General features: G+C 35.3%; 1 protein-coding gene across 4 annotated transcripts in view; it reads left to right on the top strand.

The window, feature by feature from the left end:
* Window positions 1–12,183, top strand: part of SKIC3 (SKI3 subunit of superkiller complex) — a 76,968-nt gene that overhangs the window by 14,085 nt on the left and 50,700 nt on the right. For all 4 annotated transcript variants that reach the window (XM_037032077.1, XM_037032078.1, XM_037032080.1 and 1 more), the window contains 10 exons: window positions 151–242; window positions 637–712; window positions 1,225–1,365; window positions 4,761–4,859; window positions 4,968–5,076; window positions 7,278–7,418; window positions 8,208–8,309; window positions 9,120–9,259; window positions 11,334–11,420; window positions 11,513–11,616. In XM_037032077.1, coding sequence (XP_036887972.1) covers window positions 151–242; window positions 637–712; window positions 1,225–1,365; window positions 4,761–4,859; window positions 4,968–5,076; window positions 7,278–7,418; window positions 8,208–8,309; window positions 9,120–9,259; window positions 11,334–11,420; window positions 11,513–11,616 — 1,091 coding nt within the window. The remainder of the gene's footprint in view (window positions 1–150; window positions 243–636; window positions 713–1,224; window positions 1,366–4,760; window positions 4,860–4,967; window positions 5,077–7,277; window positions 7,419–8,207; window positions 8,310–9,119; window positions 9,260–11,333; window positions 11,421–11,512; window positions 11,617–12,183) is intronic.

The raw sequence follows: 12,183 nt of genomic DNA, 5'->3' as shown, positions 1-12,183 counted from the left end.
CCATTTCCAGTTATGGAGGCAAATCTCAAACGTGTTTATTAATTACAATTATCTTTAACAAATAATCTTTATAGATTGTTACTTTAGCAAAATAGATGTAAGAACATTAGATGTTTTTGGAAGAATAATCTCTATTACTTCTTCTTTTAGGGGTTAGCAAGCCTGTATGAGAAATGTAATCAGATAAATGCTAAGGATGACTTACCTCGTGTTTACAAAAAGCTCCTGGACCTTTATGAAAGGTAATCAATATGTGGGGAAAGGCCAGTTTCTTTAAAAGCATGAATTAGAAAACTGGATAAAAATTTTATACAAGTACTTCAAACATTTACTGTGAATTGGGAAACATTTGTCTTTTACACAGTTATAATGGAATCAAATACTTATTGTAAGAGGATTGACTAATATGAGAACTTCAGTATTTTCAGTCCATATAATGGAAGATAAATAACATTTCTTAAAACTTTTTATGAGAGTCTCATTTTTATAAAATTTTACTGTAGTATGAAAGATGTATCATGTTCTGATTTAAAATAGTACCTGACAATATTATTGAGAAATTTTAATTTTGGTGTTTTAAGTCTTTGGTTGTTTTTATTAGTCATATTCAAAGTTCTTTTTTTTTTTAATTTTAAGTGTTGACAAACAGAAGTGGTGTGATGTCTGTAAGAAACTTGTGGATCTCTATTACCAAGAAAAGAAACACGTGGAGGTTAGTTAATGATTTTCTGAGGGCAGTGTACTACTTTTAATAAAACCATCATTAGAAGAAAGCTTTCATTTAGCTTAAGGGAAAATTTTAACAATTGCTATGTAATATGGAATTTAAAAAATTTAGAGGGATAATACAAATTATAGTGATTTAAAAACTGTAAATTATAATTTAAATTTCAGGCATTATAATTTCTAAACTTTTTTGAAGCTGCAGGAGTAAATAAAATAAGTAAAAGCATTATCTGTAGAATATAGTATCCTATTCATGGTATCGCCACAGCTGATGCAGTGAGTAATGAGGGCTGTTAGGACAGTTCAGTCATGCTAATGATGTAATGACTGTAGAGTCACCCAATCAACTTAGTTCTTACGGCATTCATAATGGGTGGGGTTCTGTGCGTTTGCTACTTTTATGTATTAGCAGGTAAAATATTTTGTTTACTGATTTTATTTCTTTATTGACATTTTTAGTATTTAAGATAAAATAACTATCTTCAATTTCCTTGATAGGTGGCCCGAACATGGCACAAGTTGATAGAGGTTCGGCAAGGAGAAGGTGCAGACAACCAGGAGCTGCATCAGCTTTGGAGGAAGTTGACGCAGATGCTGGCTGAGAGTGCCGAGGACCAGAACAATGAGACCCAGCAATTGGTATTGGCCTGTTTATTCTCCTGAATTTAGAAAATGCAAGCATAATGATATATTTAGAATATTAAAAAGTACTGTATGTCAGAATAGATAGTTTATAATGTTCAGTTTTAAATTCAGAGGCTCTTTCTGATAAAGTCATAATTATCGGCCTGTAGTCCTTTGCTAAGTCTGGACAGAGTGAAATTAGTATTTCGGGTATCAGAATTCCGTTCCCTTAAGAATTAACAAGAGATCAGTTACTTTTTCACTGTAAAAAAAAAAAATCTATGAAATTGGCCTTTACAAAACTGCTATAATTTCTAAAAAGTTGTATCTTAAAGGCATGTTTCTTTTTATTTATGAACTAAGAGCACTAAATTACTTTGAGGTTTAATAATTCAACTAGAGTATTTTATTTAAAGTGTATATACATTCATTTATGTTTTTATATATATTTAAAGTATATATATTTTAATATATGAATTTAAAGTGTGTGTGTGTGTTTTTCCTGGAAGAAGTTGATGTTCTCTATTTCATTAGAGAATATTGTTATCATACTTTTCTTTATTCTTTTTTTAATAGTTTATTTTTTATTGTATTTTTTCCCGTTATCAAGGGGAAAAATCCCCCTTATCCCCTCTTCTACCCCCACCACCCCTTCCTCTCCCACAGTCACTACGCTGTTGAATCCACGTCCATGAGTCCTTTCCATTTTCTGCTGGATCCCTGCACCCCTCGAACCCCCCTGCCACCCCCACTCCACCCTGGAGCTGTCAGCCTGCTGCTCTCTATGAGACTGCCTCTGTTTTGCTCGTTAGTTCAGTCTGTTCATTAGATTCTACATATATGTGAAATCGTGCCATATTTGTCATTCCCATTTGGAGTACCGTTTCAAAGAAATAGTCCTTTTTAATGTGCAGATTTTGAAGTAATTGTAAATAATTTTTAAAATACATGAAAAAACCTGGTTTTTGAACCATAATTGGGAAATATCTCCATTATCTTGCTTTTTAATATTTGTAAGTTTAAAAGCAAACTTAGTTTCTTATTATAGTATATAGCCACTAAGTGTACACTTTCTAGATTGAATGGAAATTTAAATGTAAGCAACAACAGGCTCTGTACAGGCTGGGAAGCTCATTCCTTTGTGTGCTACTCATTTGTTCATTCGTTCATTTGTCCCCTCGTTCATTTGTCCCTTGATTCAGAAAACGTTTATCAAGAGCCTACTAAATGTCAGGTGGTGTGCTGAGTGCTGGGGATAAGAATGTGAGAACAAGATTTGCATTTGTGTGCAGGTTTATCTGTGTATAGATTCAGTTGTAGAGAAAATTGAGCAGCGACAAAATTAGATGATTTACCAAGTTCTCTTAAATTATACATTCATGTTATGACTTCATTATTTTCCTGAAATAGTGTAGGTTACCAGAAAATAAAACACATAGCAAAATAAGTAAAATATCTTTGAGTTATCTGTACTGTACTTCTCCGTGAAAGAGAATTAATTAGACTTATCTTAAGAATTGACTTCTAACTGGTAAAAATACTATAAAAGGGTTTTCAAAGGTGGTTACTTTCACCTTAATTGTTAATGATAACTATGTTATTTATTTATGTATTTATTTATAACTGTGTTATTTAAGTGTGTTCAGAAAACAAATGTATTGTGTATTTTTCATGTTGATTAATTTCATTGCTTTCTTTTTAACTCCTTGTGCTTGACTGTTAAAGTTAGATGACTTTTTTAAAAAAAAATTTATTTATTTATCTTTAGAGGGAAAGGGAAGGAGAGAGGAAGAGAAACATCAATGTAAGGTTGCCTCTCATATGTCCCCTGCTGGGAACTGGCCTGCAACCCAGGCATGTGCCCTGACTGAGAATCGAACCGTGATCTTGTGGTTTTCAGGCCCACCGCTCAATCCACTGAGCCACACCAGCCAGGCGACTTTTATTTTTTTAATCCTCTCCCAAGGACATGGGAGGACATGGAGGACATGCTTTTAATTTTTTTTTTAAGATTTTTTATTTATTTATCTTTAGAGGGAAAGGGAAGGAGAGAAGGAGAGAAGTATCAGTGTATGGTTGCCTCTTGTGAGTCCCCTGATGGGAACTGGCCTGCAACCCAGGCATGTGCCCCGACTGGGAATTGAACCGCGATTGTGTGGTTGCAGGCCCACGCTCAATCCACTGAGCTATGCCAGCCATGGCCACATGCTTTTAATTTTTAAAGAGAGGGGAAGTGAGGGAGTGAGAGGGAGAGAAATATTGATTGGTTTCTTCTTGTAGGCACCCTAACTAGGACCAAATCTGCAACCCAGGCATGTGCCCTGACTAGGAATTGAACCCACAGCCTTTCAGTTTACAAAACAATGCTCTGACCAGCCGAGCCACACGGGCCAGGGCAGTTAGGCAACAGTGGTTTCTCCCCATCTTCTTCCTCCTCCTCCATCAGAGCAGTAAAATTTTGCTTATTTATATAGTTTTTTTACCATAATTCATAAAAAAAATTTTTGAGATAGTGAACTGTATTACGAGTTTTCATTATAGTCATGGGAAATCTTTTTAAAAATGTAGAAGCTAAGTAACCAAATGAATGGTATCCTTTAAAGCACTTGCCTTGGATTCTAGTATTGCTGTTCTGGCTCAAAACATATTTAGAAGTCCTCTTTTGGAGTTTTCCTGAAAGTCAGTTAATGATACTGTATAAAAATTTATTTTATTTCTGGTTTTCTTTTTTTATTCACATTCTTTTTTTTTAAAGATTTTATTTATTTATCTTTAGAGGGGAAGGGGAGAGAGAAGGAGGGAAATATCAATGTATGGTTGCCTCTCGTGAGTCCCCTGCTGGGAACTGGCCTACAACCCAGGCATGTGCCCTGACTGGGAATCGAACCGCAGTCATGTGGTTCATAGGCCCCTGCTCAATCCACTGAGCTACACCAGCCAGGGCTCATTTCTGGTTTTCTTTTACTGAAAGTATAACTTAACTTCACAAAATATATTTTAAGATTGAAAATTTGGTACAGTTAAAGATGTTCCAAAGAAAATGCTGGTGATTTCAGAAGAAATCTTTTAAAAGCGACCTGAGCAGTAGCAGCTACATGGGCACATGAGACTCTACATCTCCAGTTGACTACTTTATAAGGAACAGCAGACTTATAAGACCATTTTGTTAAATTAATGTCACCAATTTATAGTTATCCCGTATTAGTTCAGTGCAGTCTGCTGGCCAGTGGAATCAGAATGTATTCCAGAACTTACCTGCAATGTTTTTCTTCATTGAAATTATCAGGGCCATATAATAAAATGCATTTGCAGTGAGTTGAGTAGTTTCTTTGAGTTTCATGCATTCAACTGTTTTAGAATTGTTACTTAAATATGTTATAGATGATATGTTTCTTGTTTATTTGTTTCAGCTTTCAACTGCTTTCGAGAATGCACTGGAATTATCAGATAAGATTCCTAGTGAAGATCACCAAGTACTTTATAGACATTTCATTCAGTGTTTATCCAAAGTGAGTTGATTTTTAAAATCTCTAATGTGAGTTTACTCTTCTAAATGGGAAAGTATCCAGAAGTATGTTTTACTGCTACTTACTTTATTTTACTTTTATATTTTCAAGTTTCCTCATGAAACTGTTAGGTTGAAGAAGGCCTGTGAAGGAATGATAAACATCTATCCCACTGTACAATATCCATTAGAAGTGCTTTGTTTGCATTTAATTGAATCAGGTAACTTCTTCTTTATTATATTTCACATGTTCTGAATGTGGGCATGATGTTACTGAAGAACATGTTAAAATTGTTGAAATTGCTATTTTCTACTGTTAAAATTGCTATTAAAAAATCGATGACCAGTGTTCACTCTTTTCTGTCTGTGCCAGTGGTTTGTACCTTTTCCTCATTCTTGACCTGCTCATATGCCAAATGGCACAAGAGGATACTTTGAAATTTCTTCCTGAGAACTGATTGAATGCTTTTGCAATAAGTACATTTATGCTTATACAGTGGATTTGTTGAGTAAACATGATCCTTATATTCCAAAAGCCTACTATATTCCAAAAACATAGAAGAAATGCAGTCAACAAAGAGTCTTCAGAGTTTTGCACCTAAATTCAGTATCTGACTAAGTTTCTAGTAAAGAGGTAGCGGAGGGATTATGCTGACTGATGGAGAGTGTATTGATTTATGTGAAAAGAAAGTTCTTGAAAAGGGTTTGGGGTGGGTGTTTTGTAGGATTGAAAGAAAGAGAGGTCGATGCCCTGGCAAAGGAGCGATGGGGTGAGGGGTGCTCATGTACATGGTGCACAAGGAAGAGTGTGCTCCCTGCTCAGTTTGGGGTTGTAAGAACTCATGGAATAGAGCAGTTTAGGCTGACGTACATTCTGAGGTAAATTAATATTCTAGAGCAAAGTACTAGTAGTACTAGTACTACTGCTTCATGACTTCCATTTTTCTTCTTTTTATTGCTCCTCTACACCCAATTTTCTGTGTATTGAGAACTGAAAATTCCAAGGTCTCTATCCTCCCCCAGAGTACTTTAGTATCTGTGAAGTTTGCTGCTTGACAGGAGTTAATTACTGGGTTCTCTTTCGCTGGGGACAAATAGATTTCATTCTTCTTTGTTCTCCTTTGCATGTTGAAACTGAAAGTCTGATTTTCAGAATGACTCAGTTTGTAAAGCTTCACATAACAAGTAGTGAATAGCTTTCACAGTTGTCATCTGATGAATGCTATTTCATGCTAAATGACTTTTTAATTTATTTTATTTTTCTTTATTGCTGAAATCAGAGAGGATAATAAAGCTTGGTTCTTCAATCCAGGGAGAAAAGAACTTAAGATTTTGTGTTCTAGAAATATTTGAAAATGAAGAATTGAGTACATGCTGTTTTTTCCCTCTAACTAGGTTTATTTAAAAGAAGAATTCTGTGGTAGTGATCATTTTCTTTGGGATTTGAGAAATGAATTAGTTATTTTAAAAAACTCACTTTTTTGTAGTAAACTTTAGGAAACAGAGTTCTCATAGATCTTACTTGGCATCCACCCTGAAATTCTTCAGAATACCTTTTATCCATGGAGATTTAGTATTCATCGGCCCCAGGACTGGCTTACCTTATTGAGGAATAAAAACAAAATAGTCAAACTGTTTTAAAGTCATTAAATTTGGAATCTTGAAATCTTTTAAATGCTAAAAAGAGCAAATAAGTTAAATAAATGATTGTTTATTCAAAACAATGAAGTCAATTTTCTATCGTCATTGTCTAGGTTTATTTAGCTAATATTTTCATCAGGAATTAGTATGGAGGAAAGGAGAATTGAGGGTTGAAGCTGGAATATTCCTTGTGTCTTGACACAGGATCCACTGTGTTATTACTGTAGATGGCTTTTGGGGACACCACGGAGAATTCCTCTAAGTGCCACGTTGTCATGTAAAGAATGTGCTGCACAGAGCTAAACACAAACGTAATCCTCCCAGTGTCCTTTTTCTTTCTGTGGCTGTGCTCCCAGATGTTAGCAAAGGGGAACATGTTAAGAAAGTTTACCTTGTTTTAAAAGTTTTTTGTGTTCATCCCAGCCTTTTGGAAATTATTTTCAAGTACCTATCCACCCTTTTCTTACTTGTGTGCAGTTTTTAGGTACTCTCAGTATGGATGATCATGGAGAGATACATGACGGGCTTTTTTCCTTTTTATCCCAGGTGTGTTTGCCCCAAGAAGAACAGTTTGTGTAGCCAGATAGTCTGCCGTGTTGTGTTTCCATGCAATAAGTTTTGATTCAGATGGGTAGAAAATGAAGGTGCAATTTTAGTAGCCATTTCATTCTCTTTTTAAAGACATATAATTAAAATTGCTTTTTAGATTTAAATTATATATAGGCTTTAATGCTTAGAAATTTGGTATATGCATGCTAATAGCTTTTTCTTTTAACTCCAGGAAATCTTACTGTTGAAGGTCGGCAATATTTTTGCAGACTAGTGGAAATGGATTCAAAAAGTGGCCCAGGCCTCATTGGTTTGGGCATTATAGCATTACAAGACAAAAAGTATGAAGATGCCGTTAGGAACTTAACAGAAGGTAAGTGTACAGTGCACACCATGTAACACGAGGTATAGTTGTTATTCAGCCAGTAGGTATTTAACTTTGGGCTTTTCTTTAAGGAATCCATGTTTGACATAGGAGTGAAAAAATGAACTTTTGTACTCTAGAGTATGCTTAAGTTTGAATTCCAACTCTGTCACTTACTAATTTCAAGACCTTGGGGAAGTTAATTAAATTCTCTGTGTCTCAGTGTCTCCATTTATAAAATAGTGATAATAATATCTCATCCTTACATTCAAATTGAGATCTGAATGACAAATACAAGCCTGGTGGTCGGAGGAGCATTTCAGGCCAAGAAATGAAGTAGCCTGAGGTTAGAGGAAAGCTGGTATTCAGAGAACTGCTTGTAGTTAGGCCAGATTTGCTAATGAAGTGTGGGAGGAGGAAGGGGCAGGAATTGAAGCTGGAGGAGAGCAGTGCGAACCTTATAAGCACCCTAAGGGTAGCAGGGAACCAGTGGAAGCAGGGGAATTTCACAGTTCCGTTTGTAGTTTTAGAAATACTTTCATCACAGTGTAGAGAATGAATCTGAGTGAATGGCAGGCACTCACACTGATCTGGGATAAAGGTGACGGAAGTCTGAACCAAAGCCCTGGTGGGAGAGAAATGGACAGGCGTGTGGAATCAGTGTGGCTTTGTGGCTGAGTAGATGTGGGAGATGAGGGAAAGGGGAGAAGTCTGGTTGGGACAGTAGATGGTGGTGCCATTCATCGCAGTAGTCATGGAAGGAAGCCTTGTATTTTCTCCTTGCTTTCATCCTTTTAGGACTAAAAGAAAGCCCTCAGTGCACAAATGGATGGTATCATCTGGCAGAAGCCCAAGTCAGAATGCATAGACCTAAGGAAGCAGTTCTTTCATGCAATCAAGGTATTCCTGACATCTTTAAGTGCTGCCAATCCTGTTTCTTTTCGCTTAAAGGAGAAAGATAGTGGTTTAAAAAATGCAGATATATCTTAAAGACTGCAATTTTTTGTATTTGAAATTGCCAACTAATTTAAATTTCATTGAGATTAAAAAATGCCAAGTCTCTATGCGTGTGTACTAGTGTATTTATTGTTTAACTGACAGTGAATATTTATCAAAGATTTCTGACTCCTGGCATTTTGACAGTGAGAATTGGCTTGCATAGTGGTACTCTATCTTTGTAACAAGGAAGTTCCTGGTGTGTCCTAGCACTTTCACTAGTTCTTGATTCCTCTGATGTAGATAAGGAAAGGTGTCTTGCAGCCTATTTGAATGACATGGGATAGCCAATCACGAGAAGAGATTCACTGCTCTGACACAGCTGCTGACCTAGCTTCTACCATTGAGAAATAGTTCACCCTGGTCCATTCTAATGCAGCGTTTTCCCCTTCCAGTATCCTTACTTTGCTGTTTGTTACAGATGCATTGGCTAAGGATAACCGTTGTAATGTAGCAGGTGGGGATAGCAATTGTTGTATTTCAGGATGTTCAGTTTTATTATGTTATAGGAAGACAGATTTTAAATTGAGAACTGTTCTGTTTCAAACTCATATATTTCCATAAGGAGTTCAGCGAAGGATTCATACTTGGCTTTGAATTTTCTTCATGTATATTTTTTAACAACTTATTTATATAATTTAGTATATATCTCCCTTAAAAGAAATAAATGAAGTGATACGGTTGTCTTCATTCATATGTCCTTAATTTTGTCAGCTCTGAAGGAGGTGGATAATCTTGGTGCATCTGGTGGCAGCCGTCATCAAAAGAATCTTTGTCTTCGTTTGAAAGCAGAGGCTTTGGTTAAACTCTCAGATAATGAATCTTCAGAGGAAGCAATTTGTACTCTTGATCAGGTAGTCTTATCATTGAATTTTCCCCTTTAACTTAATTAGTTTCTAATCAACCAGGGGTCAACCACTTTTTCCTTACCACAAATGTTTTCTTACATGGATTTTGTGTTAGAGGTATGAATTCACCACATCTGTGCTTCTGTGAATCATTCACACAAATGGGAGCTTCTTAGTTAAATACTTACAATGCTCTTCTTATGATGCAGTGTCTTTCTTTAGTTCTTGCTCTTATTCTTTTTGCTCTTTTAGATTACTACTTGATTATTACTAATTTGGGATTCCAAATTTTTTCCTACAGAAAATATTTTACTGGTTATTGACAAGAATAATTAAGGACACTGGTAGCTTCATGGTAGAGAATGTTGTTTTATTCAATAAAACACTAAGAGGAAGATTGATGTTTAAAAATGAAACTGATTTCTTAATGTTTTTGTTCCAAGCACTTTGAAATTTCCTAGCAAAACAACTTAACTGGTAGATCATTAATTATAACAACATAGCACCTTTAAAGATTTTTGTCAGATAAAAGGATTTTTCGATCTAAAATTAAAATTATATTACTCAGTATATTGTAAGGTTTTGATTTTAAAAGTCATTTTTTATATATTTCAAAGGGCTTGGGATTTTGCATTTCATATTATTTCTTTGAAATTAGAAGAGTTGTCAGCAACCTTCAGGAACTCATATCTTATTTTATTTTCTACTTTCCTTCTTACCAGTAATGCATTTTGTGTGAATGCTCTGTAGATGTTTTTCCAATACTTTTTTTTTTTTTTTAAGAAGAAAACACAAGTTCTTTGGAGAACTGGCAGAGTTCTGGTCTGAGAGAGGAAATGTACAAAATGACATCATCTTACAGTGCTAGAAAGCACGGGAACTATAACAGAACCCAGCTTTGTCAGAAGGGCTCAGGAACTGGTGTAACAATTGATTGTCAGTGGCTGAAGAGTGGACAGTTTGAGTACCAGTTATTGTAGTGGATTAAGAGACTTCAAATGTGTTTCAATCCACATTTTCATTATACAAAGAAATCAGCAAAACATCCTCAATAAAGTAAATCTTTGAAGGATGCTAAGGAACCAATTGAAAAGAATCAGGACATTTTTTTTTCTGTATGACTTTTTCTGTGTGACTGTTCCTAAGAATAATCAAACAGATAATGAGAGGAAGGGAAATTTCTCTTTGTTTTAGTGTTCCACAAATGAATGATAGAATGAGAGAATGAATCACCATTGTTGCAATTTGTGCTGAATGAATAGATCTAGGCCTCAACTATGAAGGGCTGCTTATTAGCATCACAAAAAGGACAACTAGACATGACCAAGTGCAAGTACACATGAGTGTATCCTCACCAAATCATCAAACCTGGATTATCCAATTTATAGAAGATACAGAGGACCAAGGAACATGTCAATACCATGACAGTACATTCAGCAAAAAAACATTACAAGAAACTGAAAAATGGCCTGTATTTTTCAACAGTTAAACTGTACTGGGGAAAAAGAGACAGAAGGGAAACCTACAGAGTAAAAGAGACTTAATGGACCTATTAGTGACTTTGTACCTTACTTAGATTTTATTAAAATAAATTACTCAAATATATTATTATGAGACAACTGAGAACTTTAAACACTAATTGTTTGATGATATTAATGATGTATTGGTTTTGTTTAGGTGTTAATAATGATAGTATGAGTGTTATTTAAACAGGAATTTAATTTTTAGATATAGATGTTGAAGTATCAGATAAGAAGGTACAAAATATGTGGGACAGCCCAAGCAGGCTCGTAGTAAAGTGGGTGGAGCTATCAAGAAGAAAAGATTGGCTTTGAGTTAATTTTGAAGCTGGATGATGAGTACATGTGGTTGGTTCTGTTTACTATTTTCTGTTTTTTTCTATGTGTTTGAAATTTTTCCTAATAAAAAGGTTACAGAGAATGGAAGTGGTAATAGTGATAGAAATCAGGACCTCTCTGTCTTTATTCTGTGCTCTTCTGTGGTCCTTCTTTAATTGAAGTCAGCATTGTGGCATTGTATTGAAGGAGATTTATAGCAGTTCTTTCCCATTGCTTTCAAGGTTTCTGATGCAGATGACATCCCAGGACTTCTGGTTCTCAAAAGCTTGGCCTATCTGAACAAAGGCGCATTAGATGAAGCTTCAAAGGTTGGTTTTTTTTTCATCCAAAATGAGGTGTTTTTTTTTTAAGTTACGTTATTTTTGTTTGGATATGGAATTGACAGCTATCTACTTTATAGGTTATGGAAGATGTTCTCTCTTCCTACCCTGACCTAGCTGAAACTCATGCTCTGGAAGGTTGTATTCATTTTACCAAAAAGGACTATCTACAAGCAGAAAAATGGTAAGGGTATATAGATTGCTTATAGAAGCAAGTTCTAACTTAGTTTATTAAATTTTTCAAAAATTCAAAACTAGACTTGATAAAGATCCAGTTTTGTATAAATTTCATCTATGTAAGCTTTATTAATATTTTTGAGAAATGTATTTAGCACTCTGGCCAGTGTGGCTCAGTTGGTTGGAGGGTTGTCCTATAACGGAAAGGTTGCAGGTTCTGTTGCTGGTCAGGGAACATACCTAGGTTCTGGGTTCAATTCCTGGCCCGGATGTATACTGTCTCTGGTCCAAGAGTATACAGGAGGCAGCCAGTTGATGTTCTCTCATATCGATGTTTCCTGCTCTCCCATGCTCTTTCTCTAAAAGGGATGAAAAAATGTCCTCTGTTGAGGATAGAAGAGTTTTTTTTTTAAATTAAAAAAAAGTGTATTTAGCATGTAACATGGTAACTATAATAAATTTTCATTAGGGATTTGAGATATGATTAGCTGATTATAATGTTCAAACATAATGTTTGGTTGAACACTTAGCACATTGGTAGAGCTAAAGGCCATTGTCCTTTTTTAAGCTGCTG

Source organism: Sturnira hondurensis, unplaced genomic scaffold, assembly GCF_014824575.4.
Source record: "Sturnira hondurensis isolate 20B ecotype Veracruz unplaced genomic scaffold, ASM1482457v3 Scaffold0021354, whole genome shotgun sequence".
Classification (NCBI taxonomy): Eukaryota; Metazoa; Chordata; class Mammalia; order Chiroptera; family Phyllostomidae; genus Sturnira; species Sturnira hondurensis.
This window is presented reverse-complemented; position numbering and strand designations above follow the sequence as displayed.